Genomic DNA, 17,796 nt, shown 5'->3' with positions numbered 1-17,796 from the left:
GAGAAATCATTCTTTGTGAAACAAATGTATGTTTTATTGACATTCAAATATAATTCACCCTAAAAAAGAGTAACCCCATTGCCTCAAAGAAAAACGAACAAGTTGAACAACGGAGTAGATTGATATTTGATTGAGTATGCTACTCCTATAATTAAATGCTGTGTTTCTGTATTCCAACATATACAACTGTAATTCATCAAGATCAGAGGTTTTCAGGCAACTTGCCTTTTTCCCCCACGAAGCAAGAATATGTGTTTATTCCTATATGCTTGAGATGAAATACATGAATATGTTTGTTGAAAATCAAAACAATAATCTCATGGGAATTCAGATATAGGTACAATGGCCTTCAGCCTTGCAGGCAGCTATTGTGCCATCGAGTTTTGGGTAATGTATCCATTTTCCTTGGACTGAATGCCAACCGACAAAGACATAACATTTGACATTTTAGGGACTTTTATTTATTTAAAAAAATTATTTTAAAAAATTATTAAAACAAATGCATACAGTCACAAATATCTCTTTTTGGATTTTGGTTAACCCAAAATAATTACACTACCGGTCAAAAGTTTTAGAACACGTACTCATTTAAGGGGTTTTCTTTATTTTTACTATTTTCTACATTGTAGAATAATAGTGAAGACATCACAACTATGAAGTAACACATGGAATTATCTAGTAACTAAAACAGTGTTAAACAAATCAAAATATAGTTCATATTTGAGATTCTTCAAATTCTTCGAAGATTCTTCAAATAGCCACCCTTTGCCTTGATGACAGCTTTGCACACTCTTGGCATTCTCTCAACCAGCTTCACTTGGAATGCTTTTCCAACATTCTTGAAAGAGTTCCCACATTTGCTGAGCACTTTTCCTTCACTTTGCGGTCTGACTCATCCCAAAACATCTTAATTGGGTTGAGGTCAGGTGATTGTGGAGGCCAGGTCATCTGATGCAGCACTCCATCACTCTCCTTCTTGGTAAAATAACCCTTTCACAGCCTGGAGGTGTGTTGGATCATTGTCCTGTTGAAAAACAAATGTTGGTCCCATTAAGCCCAAACCAGATGAGATGGCGTATCGCTGCAGAATGCTGTGGTAGCCATGCTGGTTAAGTGTGCCTTGAATTCTAAATAAATCACAGACAGTGTCACCAGCAAAGCACCCCCACACCATAACACCACCTCCAACATGCTTTACAGTGGGGAAATACACAGCGGTTGGAACCAAATATCTCCAATTTGGACTCCAGACCAAAGGACACATTTCCACCTGTCTAATGTCCATTGCCTCTTTTTCTTAGTAGTGGTTTCTTTGCAGCAATTCAACCATGAAGGCCTGATTCACACAGTCTGCTCTGAACAGTTGATGTTGAGATGTGTCTGTTACTTGGACTCTGTGAAGCATTTATTTGGGCTGCTATTTCTGAGGATGGTAACTCTAATAAACTTAACTCTGGGTCTTCCATTCCTGTGGCGGTCCTCATGAGAGCCAGTTTCATCAGAGAGTGATGGTTTTTGAGACTGCATTTTAAGAAACTTACAAAGTTCTTGACATTTTCCGTATTGACTGACCTTCATGTCTTAAAGTAATGATGGACTGTCGTTTCTCTTTGCTTATTTGAGCTGTTCTTGCCAGAAGATGACGCCGACGGAGATGGCAGCATTGTGACTAGCTCTTAGGAAACTTTGCAGTATTTAGTTTTTTATGTACTGTTTTTTACATTATTAGCTCAGGAAATGTTTTGTGTCATTACAGACAGCCGGGAAGAACTATTGTATATTAGAGCGGCGGTAACTCACCAGAACTACCAGCATTACAACCAGGAATACGACTTCCTTGGAGCAGATCCTTTGTTCACTCTCCCCAGAGCAATTGAACTTATTCCAGAGACCGACTCAAAACATCGCCGGCAGAGGAGAGGCACTCGAGGCGGGCTGCTTGTTCGACTTAAGAGGCGCACACACCACCCACCGCTTCCGAGTATATTACACGCTAATGTTCAGTCTTTGGATAACAAAGTTGATGAGCTTAGAGCAAGGATTTCTTTCTAGAGAGACATCGGGGCCTGTAACATACTTTGTTTCACGGAAACATGGCTCTCTCGGGATACTCTGTCGGGGTCGGTAAAGCCAGCAGGATTCTCAGTACATCACACAGACAGGAATAAATATCTCTCCGGGAAGCAGAAGGGCGGAGGGGTGTGTTTCATGATTAACGACTGATGGTGTAATTATAGGAATATACAGGAACTCAAGTCCTTTTGTTCACCCGACCTATAATAACTCACAAACAAATGCAGACCATATTGTCTCCCAAGATAATTCTCCTCTGTCGTTGCCACGGCGGTTTACATCCCCCCTCAAGCCGATACCACAACGGCCCTCAAAGAACTTCACTGGACTTTATGCAAACTGGAAACCACATATCCTGAGGTTGCATTTATTGTAGCTGGGGACTAGCACATTTGAGGACTAGCCTGCCGAAGTTCTATCAACATATCGATGGTACTACTCGCGCTGCTAAGACTCTCGACCATTGCTATTCAAACTTCCGGAATGCTTACAAGGCCCTCCCCCGCCCTCCTTTTGGCAAATCTGACCCCGATTCCATCTTGCTGCTCCCGTCCTATAAGCAGAAACTCAAACAGGAAGTACCCGTGCTCAGGACTATGCTGGTCTGACCAATCGGAATCCACACATCAGGATTGTTTTGATCACGTGGACTGGGATATGTTCCGGGGTGCTTACGAAAATAATCTAGAGTTTATATGGAAGTGTATAGGAGATGTAGTACCTACTGTGGCTATTAAAACCTACCCTAACCAGAAAACGTGGATAAATGGTAGCATTTGGGCGAAACTGAAAGCGTGAACCACCGCATTTAACCATGGCAAGGTGACTGGGAATATGGCAGAATATAGACAGTGAGTCTCCCAAGTGTTGCAGTGCTCTAGCACTGCATCGCAGCACTAGCTGTGTCACTAGAGATCCTGGTTCGAGTCCAGGCTCTGTTGCAGCCGGCTGCGACCAGGAAACCCATGGGGCGGCGCACAATTGACCCAGCGTCGTCCGGGTTAGCGGAGGATTTGGCCGGCAGTGATGCTCTTGTCCCATCACGCACAAGCGACTCCTGTAGTGGGATGGGCGCAATGCACGTTGACACAGTTGCCAGGTGTACAGTGTTCCCACCGACACGTTGGTGCGGCTGGCTTCCGGTTTAAGTGGGGATTGTGTCAAGAAGCAGGGCTGGGTTGTGTTTCAGAGGACGCATGGCTCTCGACCTTCGCTTCTCCCGAGTCTGTATGGGAGTTGCAGCGATGGGACAAGACTGTAACTACCAAATTGGATACCATGAAATTGGGGAGAAAAGGGGTACAAAAAAATAATTAAAAAATAATATAAACAATGTAGTTATTCACTCCTCAAGGCAATCAAACAAGCTAAACGTCAGTGTAGAGATAAAGTGGAGTTGCAATTCAACAGCTCAAGCACGAGACGTATGTGGCAGGGACGACAGACAATCACAGACTACAAAAGGAAACCAGCCACGTCGCCGAGACCAACGTCTTGCTTCCGGACAGGCTAAACACATTCTTCGCACGCTTTGAGGATAACACAGTGCCACCAACTCGGCCCGCTACCAAAGACTGTGGGCTCTCCTTCTCCACGTGAGTAAAACATTTAAACGTGTTAACCCTCGCAAGGCTGCTCCCTAGCCGCGTCCTCAGAGCATGTTCAGACCAGCTGGCTGGTGTGTTTACGGGCATCTCACTATCCCAGTCTGCTGTCCCCACATGCTTCAAGATGAACACCATTGTTCCTGTACCCAAGAAGGCAAAGGTAACTGAACTTAATGACTATCGCCCCGTAGCACTCACCTCTGTCATCATGAAGTGCTTTGAGAGACAAGTCAAGGATCAAATCACCTCTACCTTACCTGCCACCCTAGACCCACTTCAATTTGCTTACCGCCCCTTTAGATCCACAGACAATGCAATCGCCATTACTCTGCACACTGCCCTATCCCATCTGGACAAGAGGAATATCTATGTAAGAATGCTGTTTATTGACTACAGCTCAGCATTCAACACCATAGTACCCTCCAAGCTCATCATTAAGCTCGAGGCCCTGCTTCTGAACCCCGTCCTGTGCAACTGGGTCCTGGCCTTTCTGACGAGCCGCCCCCAGGTGGTGAAGGTAGGAAACATCACCTCCACTCTGCTGGGGTCCCACAAGGGTGCGTGCTCAGCCCCCTCCTGTACTCCCTGTTCACCCATGACTGCATGGCCAAGCACACCTCCAACTCAATCATCAAGTTTGCACACGACACAACAGTAGTAGGCTTGATTACCAATGATGACGAGACAGCCTACAGGGAGGAGGTGAGGGCTCTGAGAGTGTGGTGCCTGGAAAACAACCTCTTACTCAACGTCAATTAAACAAAGGAGATGATCGTGGACTTCAGGAAACAGCAGAGGGTGCACCCCCCTATCTACATCGACGGGGCCGCAGTGGAGAAGGTGGAAAGCTTCAAGTTCCTTGGCGTACACATCACTGACAAACTGAAATGGACCACCCACACAGGGTCAAGAAGGCCCAACAAACCTCAGGAGGCTAAAGAAATGTAGCTTGTCACATAAAACTCTCACAAACCTTTACAGATGCACAATTTAAAGCATCCTGTTGGGCTGTATCACCACCTGGTACGGCAACTGCACCACCCGCAACCACAAGGCCTGGTTCACCAACTACTTTGCAGACAGAGTTCAGTGTGTCAAATCGGAGGGCATGTTGTCCGGTCCTCTGGCAGTCTCTATGGGGGTACCACAGGGTTCAATTCTCGGGCCGACTCTTTTCTCTGTATACATCAATGATGTTGCTCTTGCTGCGGGCGATTCCCTGATCCACCTCTACGCAGACGACACCATTCTGTATACTTCCGGCCCTTCCCTGGACACTGTGCTATCTAACCTCCAAACGAGCTTCAATGCCATACAACACTCCTTCCGTGGCCTCCAACTGCTCTTAAACGCTAGTAAAACCAAATGCATGCTTTTCAACCGTTCGATGCCTGCACCCGCACGCCCGACTAGCATCACCACCCTGGACGGTTCTGACCTAGAATATGTGGACATCTATAAGTACCTAGGTGTCTGGCCAGACTGCAAACTCTCCTTCCAGACTCATATCAAACATCTCCAATCCAAAATCAAATCTAGAGTCGGCTTTCTATTCCGGAACAAAGCCTCCTTCACTCACGCCGCCAAACTTACCCTAGTAAAACTGACTATCCTACCGATCCTCGACTTCGGCGATGTCATCTACAAAATAGCCTCCAATACTCTACTCAGCAAACTGGATGCAGTTTATCACAGTGCCATCCGTTTTGTTACTAAAGCACCTTATACGACCCACCACTGCGACCTGTATGCCCTAGTCGACTGGCCCTCGCTACATGTTCGTCGTCAGACACACTGGCTCCAGGTCATCTACAAGGCTATGCTAGGCAAAGTGCCGCATTATCTCAGTTCACTGGTCATGATGGCTACACCCACCCGTAGCACGCGCTCCAGCAGGTGTATCTCACTGATCATCCCTAAAGCCAAAACCTCATTTGGACGCCTTTCCTTCCAGTTCTCTGCTGCCTGCGACTGGAACGAATTGCAAAAATCTCTGAAGTTGGAGACTTTTATCTCCCTCAACAACTTTAAAAATCTGCTATCCGAGCAGCTAACCGATCGCTGCAGCTGTACATAGTCCATCTGTAAACTACCCACCCAATTTACCTACCTCACCCCCATACTGCTTTTATTTATTTTACTTTTCTGCACTTTTGCACACCAGTATCTCTTCTTGCACATGATCATCTGATGATTTATCACTCCAGTGTTAATCTGCTAAATTGTAATTATTCGATTTATTGCCTACCTCATGCCTTTTGCACACATTGTATATAGATTCTCTTTTTTCTACCATGTTATTGACTTGTCTATTGTTTACTCCATGTGTAACTCTGTGTTGTTGTCTGTTCACACTGCTATGCTTTATCTTGGCCAGGTCGCAGTTGCAAATGAGAACTTGTTCTCAACTAGCCTACCTGGTTAAATAAAGGTGAAATAAAAATAAAATAAAAAAAGGCTCTCCAGAGGGTGGTGCGGTCTGCCCAACCCATTACCGGGAGCAAACTACCTGCCCTCCAGGATGCCTACAGCACCCGATGTGACAGGACAAAAAGGACAAAAAGATCATTGAGGACATCAACCACCCGATCCACTACCTGTTCACCCTGCTATCATCCAGAAGGCGAGGTCAGTACAGGTGCATAACAGCTGGGACCAAGAGACTGAAAAACAGCTTCTATCTCAAGGCTATCAGACTGTTAAACAGTGATCACTAGCACATTAGAGGCTGCTGCCTCTAGGCATAGACTAGAAATCACTGGCCACTTTAAGGAATGGAACACTAGTCACTTTAATGTTTAATCATATGGCATTACTCATATCATATGTATATACTGTATTCTATACTATTCTACGGTATCTTAGTCATTTAACATTTACATATCTTGCATTACTCATCTCTTATATATATACTGTTTTCTATACTATTCTACTGTAGCTTAGTCAGTTCCGCTCTGACATTGCTCATCCATATGTATATAGTCTTAATTCATTCCTACTTATATTTGTGTGTATTGGGTATATTTTGTGTAATTTGTTAGATATTACTTGTTAGATATTACTGCACTGTCGGAACTAGAAGCACAAGCATTTCGCTACACCCGCAATAACATCTGCTAATCACGTGTATGTGACCAAGAAAATTGGTCACATACACACACACCTTGTCACAACACAACTGATTGGTTCAAACACATTAAGAAGGAAAGAAATTCCACAAATTAACTTTTAACAAGGCACACATGTTAATTGAAATGCATTCCAGGTGACTACCTCATGAAGCTGGTTGAGAGAATTCCAAGTGTGTGCAAAGCTGTCATTAAGCCAAAGAGTGGCTACTTTGAAGAATCTCAAATTAAAAATATTTTTTGATTAGTTTAACACTTTTTTGGTTACTACATGATTCCAAATGTGTTATTTCATAGTTTATGTCTTCACTATTATTCTACAATGTAGAAAATGTAAAAATAAATAAAAACCATTGAATGAGTAGGTGTGTCTAAACTTTTGACTGGTACTGTACATCAGTACGTCAGTTGTTTTGCTCACAGGCCTCAGAAGACTCACAGGCCTGTCATGTATAGGGCAGACACTTTCTTTAAATTCTTTGGGGGGGTGACAATCTGTTTTTGCATGTAGTGCATCTGTTAATCAATGCATTTGTATGGGCTAATAGCAGTAAGGCTAAATACAATTTTCTATCAAATATATTTCTTATATATTTTTTTGATACCAAAAAATTGTATTTAGCCTTACTGCTTATTAGCCCATACAAACGCATCGAATAACAGATCACTACATTTTTTTTTTTTTATCTATCAATCTATTATTTTTGTTGATACTTCAAGGGGTCTTAAAATTAAATAGCTAAATGATCTTTGGTATGACCTTCTTAAAACAATTCCATATAGCTTAGTAGAACCCACCTCCTCCACCGGCTTAGACAGGGCTTACTCTTATGGGTTAGTATGTTTGCTAATATAAACAAAACAGGTAGAAAAAGAAAGCACTATCTGGCATAAACGGAAAATAACTAGAGAAATTCAATTTCCTGAGAAGTTGTGCAAAAGCTTCCTCTTTTGGGGCTTGTTGGGGAATATATATATTTTTATAATCAGTTGGTTAGTTTTCACCCTTATTTTTCTTTTAGACTGCAATATAAATATTGTTTTCATTGTTCTAAAAACTGTACACAAACAGGTTATTCATGTTATAATAAACTACGTCTGCTTTAACGATGAACCCATAGGACACAGCAACAGATATTCGCCCACTTTACTAGGTCAAACTACAGTCTAAACAGCAGGATTCGCTATAAAGGATATAGGTATTTTCTCTTCCCAAATCCACATTATTATTTTATTTTTTTCTGCACTATTTTTTTGTTGTTGAAAAAGATGACCACTATGGTTGGACCAGATGAACTGTAATAGACCTCTGTGAGTCTGTCTGTTTCATGGCAGCTGTTTGAAACCTATGAGGCTTCAACTTCATTCCTCTTCGGACGAATGAAGACCAGTAGAGTTCTTTTGGTTGGACAGAGAGCTCTGTGGGGTGGGGCTACAACAACTGGTCATTGGGGTGCTGCTCTCTGTCTGACTCTGCTTTGCCTGGCTGGCCCGGCGAAGGGGCGTGAGAGGGGTGGGCGACGCTGGGCAGGCAGTGTGTTATGGGCACTGCGTTAGGAACGATTCCCTCTATAGGTGGAGGGAGCCCCCCAGAGGCCAAACTCACAACACCAGGAGGGTACCTGAGACAAGTAGAGGATGAATCAGAAAATGCTATAGCACTTGTAAATGCATATACAGTACCGTTATTATGTATCAACAGTGGGTTCATTACCTGTAGGCCCCATTGAGCTCAGGATGAATGACAGCAGGGTCCATATTGACCCAGTGAGTAGTCTGGGACAGGAACTCTTTATTCACACAGTTCTTTAGGCTGTCTGGAATACGACCTGGAAGCAGGAAACAGTCATTGAGTCACAGCCGTTATTAGGGAGTTCGTTATTGTGGCTTTGCTGTTGTTTATTAGTGAGAGGGGAGCCTGGGAGCCTGATACATTGCCCCTTGGGGAAAACAATAATTAACCCAAGAATACCCATTATTAGTGTAACAGGTATGTTACCTGAAATGGCTCGTCGGATCTCCCGGGCTGCCTCCTCTCTCATCTCAATAGAAGCCTGTTCGCTGTACCAGGCAGCATGGGGAGTACATATCAGGTTAGGAGCATCTTTCAGAGGTCCCTGGCTGAAGCTGAGAAAGAGGAAACATGGTTGCGTAATATTAGACTCACCTCAACACAGTGGGGAAAAAATATTATCAAAATGAAGACAGTATAAGATAGAATAATGTAAAGGGAGCTAACCCGAAGGGCTCTGTCTCGTGGACGTCCAGGGCCGCCCCTCGTATCCTCCCCTCTTTCAGGGCCTGTGCCAGGGCCTTCTCATCCACGAGCCCCCCTCGGGCCGTGTTAACCAGGAACACACCCTTGCGCATCTACAACACACCATATAAAATATGTAAACAATGCAGTGCACAACTGTAAATGAAATGTCTTAGTAGGTTTAGGTTTAATATATTTGCACCAAAGCAAATAAGTTATGAACAACAATACAGATAAAAACAAATAAATAAAAAACGGTGTGCAGGTTATTAATACATAAGTACAAAAATGTAAAATGTTTGTTAAAACAGATAACAAATCCCGCTAATCATAAATGTACACATTAACTTTTCAGCAATCACAAAAAATAATAAACAGTATATGTTTTGTTTATATGTGTGTGTGCATGTGTGGATGTGAGTGTGTGAGAGATGGGATATATGGAGGAGATTACTGATGAGTAGTTTGGTCCATCAGGCTGACCCCCTGTCTTTGCTTGAAGTTATTGAGGGATGATGAGGTTTTGGCAATGTGAAGATAAGAATTCCAGAGTATGGTACCTCTGTATTTGATAGAGAATTGACTATGTGAGGTGTGGCAGTGGGGAGGGTGAAGGTTATCACAGTGTTATATAGATGGATTTCAGAATTAACCTATACAAATCCATTGAAGGGTTTAGGTAAACTGTCTGGGAGGAATGAGTATGTGTAGATGAAAATGCATAATTGACATACATTGATGTGGTAAATAGACAAGATATTGAGTTTCTTAAACAAAGGAGCAGATGGAGCCAGGTAATTAGAGGAGGTGGCTAGTCTTGCACATGTCTTTTGTATGATGAGTAATGTGTGTATGTTGGAGGCATATGTACTGGCCCAGACAATATTACAGTAAATGAGATATGAGTAAATTAAGCTATAGTAAAGAGTTAGGAAGCGAGCCTGATGAACCAAACCACTAATATTTCTGATGATACTGTCAGGCGTGTGCGTACTTGTGCTGAAGTCAGGTGCAGGAGAGCAGAGAATTGTGAACAGGCGCACACTTGATTTCGGCAGGAAAGATATACAGACGGACGCAACTGCATCCAAAAAAACTCCAGCCAACAAGGCAAAGTGTATAATGCGCAAAACAGTCACAACACATCAAATGTATACAAAACAGGCTTTGTGAAATAACACGGGAAAAACGCACACAAGCCTAGTGCGTTCAAAAACACATAACACACAAACAATCTACCACAAAGACATGAGGGGGAACAGAGGAATAAATACATGTAGTGTAATTGGGGAATGAAAACCAGGTGTGTAAGGAACAAGACAAAACAAATGGATACATGAAAAATGGAGCGGCGATGGCTAGAAAGCCGGTGACGTCGAACGCCGCCCGAACAAGGAGAGGAGCCGGCTTCGGCGGAAGTCGTGACAGATGCCAACAGATTTCATCACTTTGATGAGATAGTTGTTTGATGATTTTCCAAGCTGACTTTATATTTTTTAAGGATTCTTGGAATTTGTTAGTAAAATATATTTTGGGGAATATCCAACATTTGTTCTCATACTTTTGGTAATTTGCAGAATTCAGGGGAGAGGGATTTGTGAGAAACTTTTTACACAACTTTTTAAAAACTTACTGAGGATTTTTTGAGACTGGTTGTAAACCAAGGTTTCCAGAGTTGAAAGATGTGAGAAGTCTGGTAAGCAGACTCTACATCGGCCTGATTATAAACATTTTCCCAGAGAAATATCATCTATCAACATCTTAAAGCACAATTAATTTTGTTAAATATTCTACATTTAATGCTACTAGTCATTCCCATCTGTTCATTTCCAGCTGCCAAAGAGAAGTGGAAAATTGGAAAGTGATCAGAAATGTCAGTATAAAGTAAACCTGTATTAGCGACACTATTCAAAGAATTTGTAAAAAAATATTATCAAAAAGGGTGGCAGATAAACTGGTCACTCTAGTGGGCTTATAGATGATGGGATACATATAGCTGGAGTATAAAGTATTAAAAAAGTCAGATATCAGTGAGTGGTTCTTACTTGTAAAATGTATGTTGTAATCACCCAATAGAAAACACATTTTATGTTATTATTAATCACATTCTCGGTTGATGCTATAAAATCTGACTGTAGTTTTGACAGACCAACATTATCATCCGCATATACAGTACCAGTCAAAGGTTTGGACACAAATCAAATGCAAATAGTCTGGGTAGCCATTTGATTAGATGTTCAGGAGTCATATGACTTGGGGGTAGAAGCTGTGTAGAAGCCTCTTGGACCTAGACTTGGCGCTCCGGGACCGCTTGCCGTGTGGTAGCAGAGAGAACAGTCCATGACTAGGGTGGCTGGAGTCTTTGAACATTTTTAGGGCCTTCCTCTGACACCGCCTGGTATAGAGGTCCTGGATGGCAGGAAGCTTGGCCCCAGTGATGTACTGGGCCGTACACACTACCCTCTGTAGTGCTATTCGGTCGGAGGCCGAGCAGTTGCCATACCAGGCAGTGATGCAACCTGTCAGGATGCTCTCGATGGTGCAGCTGTAAAACCTTTTGAGGATCTGAGGACCCATGCCAAATGCCAGCGTGGCGGATGTGTTCCAGGGTCCTTGGTGGTCAGGGACTATGGTGGTCTGCTTGAAACATGTTGGTATTACAGACTCAGACAGGGAGAGGTTGAAAATGTCAGTGAAGACACTTGCCAGTTGGTCAGCGCATGTTCGAAGTACACGTCCTGGTAACCGACATCCGGTTTGGGGCGAGCGGTCGCATTTGCATTCGCTCTGCAGGTAGTATAACTTTTATAACTTTTCATTACATTTCATTATAGTACAACGATTTAATTTGTCCAACCTTAGCAATTTCTTCTTAACTAGCTACATAGCCGTCTGTGTATCAAAGATAACTGCGTAATTATCGTATTTCGTCGTCTCGTTGTCCACTGCTATCTGCCCAGCAGCTAGCAAACGTCCACCGTCTACCGAATAGTAGTATAACTTTTCATTACATTTCATTATAGTACAACGGTCTGATTTTCATTTTCATTACAGTACAACGGTTTGATTTGTTTGATCTTAGCTAGCTACATAGCCGTCTTTTATCAAACATAATTGCGTCGTTATTGAGGTTCGCTAGCGAGCTATTTTCGTTCGAAATTAACGCAACGTAGCCATCACTGCTAGCTAGCCAGCTTGCCACCGAAGAGCATTGTAGAAACGATTACAATACAACGGAACGACTTGTTTTGTGTAGTGTTAGCTAGCTACATAGTTTTCTTTGCTAGCTTTGTATCTAAGATAATTGTGTAACTTTGAGTAATTATCGGTTAGCTAGCCAGCTAGTTTCGCCTGCCGCGCTGCTGTCCTCCTACCTAGCCAACACTGCTAGCTAACACTGCTAGCTAGCCAACTTCTACCGAATAGCAGCACTGTAGAAACTTACATTACAACGGAACGACTTGATTAGCGTAGTGTTAGCTAGTTGTCTTTGCTGTCCTTGTATCCATGATAATTGTGTAGTTTAGAGAAATTTAGAGAAACTGTCGAGGTCACCTAGCCAGCTTCACTTTCAACAACGCAGCTACTGCTAGCCAGGCTACTTCACCAGCCAGCAGTACTATATCATTTTAGTCAATAAGATTTGTAATTTTATTGATTTTTTGCTACGTAAGCTTAACTTTCTGAACATTCGAGACGTGTAGCCCACTTGTCATTCTAATCTCCTTTGCTTTAGCGTAGCCTCTTCTGTAGCCTGCCAAATATGTGTCTGTCTATCCCTGTTCTCTCCTCTCTGCACAGACCATACAAACGCCTCACACCGCGTGGCCGCGCCCACCCTAACCTGGTGGTCCCAGCCCGCACGACCCACGTGGAGTTCCAGGTCTCCGGTAGCCTCTGGAACTGCCGATCCGCGGCCAACAAGGCAGAGCTCATCTCAGCCTATGCCTCCCTCCAGTCCCTCGACTTCTTGGCACTGACGGAAACATGGCTCACCACAGATAACACTGCTACTCCTACTGCTCTCTCTTCGTCTGCCCACGTGTTCTCGCACACCCCGAGAGCTTCTGGTCAGCGGGGTGGTGGCACCGGGATCCTCATCTCTCCCAAGTGGTCATTCTCTCTTTCTCCCCTTACCCATCTGTCTATCGCCTCCTTTGAATTCCATGCTGTCACAGTTACCAGCCCTTTCAAGCTTAACATCCTTATCATTTATCGCCCTCCAGGTTCCCTTGGAGAGTTCATCAATGAGCTTGATGCCTTGATAAGCTCCTTTCCTGAGGACGGCTCACCTCTCACAGTTCTGGGTGACTTTAACCTCCCCATGTCTACCTTTGACTCATTCCTCTCTGCCTCCTTCTTTCCACTCCTCTCCTCTTTTGACCTCACCCTCTCACCTTCCCCCCCTACTCACAAGGCAGGCAATACGCTTGACCTCATCTTTACTAGATGCTGTTCTTCCACTAACCTCATTGCAACTCCCCTCCAAGTCTCCGACCACTACCTTGTATCCTTTTCCCTCTCGCTCTCGTCCAACACTTCCCACACTGCCCCTACTCGGATGGTATCGCGCCGTCCCAACCTTCGCTCTCTCTCCCCCGCTACTCTCTCCTCTTCCATCCTATCATCTCTTCCCTCTGCCCAAACCTTCTCCAACCTATCTCCTGATTCTGCCTCCTCAACCCTCCTCTCCTCCCTTTCTGCATCCTTTGACTCTCTATGTCCCCTATCCTCCAGGCCGGCTCGGTCCTCCCCTCCCGCTCCGTGGCTCGACGACTCATTGCGAGCTCACAGAACAGGGCTCCGGGCAGCCGAGCGGAAATGGAGGAAAACTCGCCTCCCTGCGGACCTGGCATCCTTTCACTCCCTCCTCTCTACATTTTCCTCTTCTGTCTCTGCTGCTAAAGCCACTTTCTACCACTCTAAATTCCAAGCATCTGCCTCTAACCCTAGGAAGCTCTTTGCCACCTTCTCCTCCCTCCTGAATCCTCCTCCCCCTCCCCCCCCCCTCCTCCCTCTCTGCAGACGACTTCGTCAACCATTTTGAAAAGAAGGTCGACGACATCCGATCCTCGTTTGCTAAGTCAAACGACACCGCTGGTTCTGCTCACACTGCCCTACCCTGTGCTTTGACCTCTTTCTCTCCCCTCTCTCCAGATGAAATCTCGCGTCTTGTGACGGCCGGCCGCCCAACAACCTGCCCGCTTGACCCTATCCCCTCCTCTCTTCTCCAGACCATTTCCGGAGACCTTCTCCCTTACCTCACCTCGCTCATCAACTCATCCCTGACCGCTGGCTACGTCCCTTCCGTCTTCAAGAGAGCGAGAGTTGCACCCCTTCTGAAAAAACCTACACTCGATCCCTCCGATGTCAACAACTACAGACCAGTATCCCTTCTTTCTTTTCTCTCCAAAACTCTTGAACGTGCCGTCCTTGGCCAGCTCTCCTGCTATCTCTCTCAGAATGACCTTCTTGATCCAAATCAGTCAGGTTTCAAGACTAGTCACTCAACTGAGACTGCTCTTCTCTGTATCACGGAGGCGCTCCGCACTGCTAAAGCTAACTCTCTTTCCTCTGCTCTCATCCTTCTAGACCTATCGGCTGCCTTCGATACTGTGAACCATCAGATCCTCCTCTCCACCCTCTCCGAGTTGGGCATCTCCGGCGCGGCCCACGCTTGGATTGCGTCCTACCTGACAGGTCGCTCCTACCAGGTGGCGTGGCGAGAATCTGTCTCCTCACCACGCGCTCTCACCACTGGTGTCCCCCAGGGCTCTGTTCTAGGCCCTCTCCTATTCTCGCTATACACCAAGTCACTTGGCTCTGTCATAACCTCACATGGTCTCTCCTATCATTGCTATGCAGACGACACACAACTAATCTTCTCCTTTCCCCCTTCTGATGACCAGGTGGCGAATCGCATCTCTGCATGTCTGGCAGACATATCAGTGTGGATGACGGATCACCACCTCAAGCTGAACCTCGGCAAGACGGAGCTGCTCTTCCTCCCGGGGAAGGACTGCCCGTTCCATGATCTCGCCATCACGGTTGACAACTCCATTGTGTCCTCCTCCCAGAGCGCTAAGAACCTTGGCGTGATCCTGGACAACACCCTGTCGTTCTCAACTAACATCAAGGCGGTGGCCCGTTCCTGTAGGTTCATGCTCTACAACATCCGCAGAGTACGACCCTGCCTCACACAGGAAGCGGCGCAGGTCCTAATCCAGGCACTTGTCATCTCCCGTCTGGATTACTGCAACTCGCTGTTGGCTGGGCTCCCTGCCTGTGCCATCAAACCCCTACAACTCATCCAGAACGCCGCAGCCCGTCTGGTGTTCAACCTTCCCAAGTTCTCTCACGTCACCCCGCTCCTCCGCTCTCTCCACTGGCTTCCAGTTGAAGCTCGCATCCGCTACAAGACCATGGTGCTTGCCTACGGAGCTGTGAGGGGAACGGCACCTCAGTACCTTCAGGCTCTGATCAGGCCCTACACCCAAACAAGGGCACTGCGTTCATCCACCTCTGGCCTGCTCGCCTCCCTACCACTGAGGAAGTACAGTTCCCGCTCAGCCCAATCAAAACTGTTCGCTGCTCTGGCACCCCAATGGTGGAACAAACTCCCTCACGACGCCAGGACAGCGGAGTCAATCACCACCTTCCGGAGACACCTGAAACCCCACCTCTTCAAGGAATACCTAGGATAGGATAAAGCAATCCTTCTGCCCCCCCCCCCCCCTTAAAAGATGTAGATGCACTATTGTAAAGTGGCTGTTCCACTGGATGTCATTAGGTGAATGCACCAATTTGTAAGTCGCTCTGGATAAGAGCGTCTGCTAAATGACTTAAATGTAATGTAATGTAATGTAATCCGTCTGGCCCTGCGGCCTTGTGACTGTCTATAAAAGGTCTTTCTTTTAAAGGTCTTTAAAAGTCACTGTGGGGACGACATCATCGATGCACTTTTTGATGAAGCCAGTGACTGATGTGGTGTACTCCTCAAAGCCATCGGAAGAATCTCGGAACATATTCCAGTCTGTGCTAGCAAAACAGTCCTGTAGTTTAGCATCTGCTTCATCTGACCACTTTTTTATTGACCGAGTCACTGGTGCTTCTGCTTAAATGTTTTGCTTGTAAGCAGGAATCAGGAGGATAGAATTATGGTCAGATTTGCCAAATGGAGGGCAAGGGAAAGCTTGGTACAAGTCTCTGTGTGTGCAGTAAAGGTGGTCTAGAGCTTTTTTCCCTCTGGTTGCACATTTAACATGCTGATAGAAATTTGGTAACATGGATTTATTTATTTATTTATTTATTTTATTTTACCGTTATTTTACCAGGTAAGTTGACTGAGAACACGTTCTCATTTGCAGCAACGACCTGGGGAATAGTTACAGGGGAGAGGAGGGGGATGAATGAGCCAATTGTAAACTGGGGATTATTAGGTGACCAAGATGGTTTGAGGGCCAGATTGGGAATTTAGCCAGGACACCGGGGTTAATACCCCTACTCTTACGATAAGTGCCATGGGATCTTTAATGACCTCAGAGAGTCAGGACACCCGTTTAACGTCCCATCCGAAAGACGGCACCCTATACAGGACAGTGTCTACAATCACTGCCCTGGGGCTTTGGGATATTTTTTAGACCAGAGGAAAGAGTGCCTCCTACTGGCCCTCCAACACCACATCCAGCAGCATCTGGTCTCCCATCCAGGGACTGACCAGGACCAACCCTGCTTAGCTTCAGAAGCAAGCCAGCAGTGGTATGCAGGGTGGTATGCTGCTGGCGATTTAAGCTTCCCTGCATTAAAGTCCCTGGCCACCAAGAGCGCCGCCTCTGGATGAGCGTTTTCCTGTTTGCTTATGGAGGTATACAGCTCATTGAGTGAGGTCTTAGTGCCAGCATCGGTCTGTGGTGGTATATAGATAGCTACGAAAAATACAGATGAAAACTCTCTAGGTAGATAGTGTGGTCTACAGCTTATCATGAGATACTCTACCTCAGGCGAGCAAAACCTCGAGACTTCCTTAGATAACGTGCACCAGCTGTTGTTTACAAATATGCATAGGCCCCCGCACCGTGTCTTACCAGAGGCACACCTACTCAGGGTTTTTCTTTATTTTTACTATTTTCTACATTGTAGAATAATAGTGAAGACATCAAACTATGAAATAACACACATGAAATCAAGTAATGACCAAAAAATTGTTAAAACTAAATATATTTTAGATTTTTTTAAAGTGCTTTAGGGCTATGAGGACGCCTCTGAGCTGTCGGGTAGGCTATTTGGAGTGTTTATCCGACTAGAGACATTTTTTAAATAAAATATGTGACCCCCCCAATTCTTAAATCAAAGTTGTCCACCTGTATTGTACAATATGTGTCACCCCCCTTTTTGTAGGCCTAATTTAGATTGTGTGTGTACATGCGTCATGTCCCTGACCTGTTTGATGGTGAAGTCATTGATGAGGTGGTGGTTGTGCTCATTGAGGCTGCAGTGGAGGGTGACACAGTCGCTGTGGAAAAGCAGGTCCTGGAGGGTGTTTACACGCTGCAGGCCCAGGGCTCGCTCCACCCCGTCAGACAGGTATGGGTCATAGAAGATCACATTGAACCCAAACGCTTTGGCTCTGAGTGCTACACCCTGGCCAACACGACCTGAGGATACACAACAACATGGACATTTGAGTAATTCACAGACATGTAAATACTGTAGTTACACCAAAGGGATGCAA

The 17,796-nt window shown here is 45.1% G+C and overlaps 1 protein-coding gene across 2 annotated transcripts in view; it reads right to left on the bottom strand.

Annotated features, from left to right (window-relative positions):
- Positions 1–9: 9 nt before the first annotated feature.
- LOC129857840 (C-terminal-binding protein 1-like) overlaps positions 10–17,796 on the bottom strand; it is a 40,247-nt gene continuing 22,460 nt past the window's right edge. For both annotated transcript variants that reach the window (XM_055926476.1, XM_055926475.1), the window contains 5 exons: positions 17,505–17,719; positions 9,048–9,178; positions 8,808–8,935; positions 8,523–8,637; positions 10–8,430 (listed from right to left, as the gene is read on the bottom strand). In XM_055926476.1, the coding sequence (XP_055782451.1) occupies positions 8,241–8,430; positions 8,523–8,637; positions 8,808–8,935; positions 9,048–9,178; positions 17,505–17,719 (779 nt within the window). In that variant the 3' untranslated portion in view covers positions 10–8,240. The remainder of the gene's footprint in view (positions 8,431–8,522; positions 8,638–8,807; positions 8,936–9,047; positions 9,179–17,504; positions 17,720–17,796) is intronic.

Source organism: Salvelinus fontinalis, chromosome 6, assembly GCF_029448725.1.
Source record: "Salvelinus fontinalis isolate EN_2023a chromosome 6, ASM2944872v1, whole genome shotgun sequence".
NCBI lineage: Eukaryota > Metazoa > Chordata > Actinopteri > Salmoniformes > Salmonidae > Salvelinus > Salvelinus fontinalis.
The sequence above is the reverse complement of the archived record's forward strand: the minus strand, read 5'-3'. Positions and strand labels throughout refer to the sequence as shown.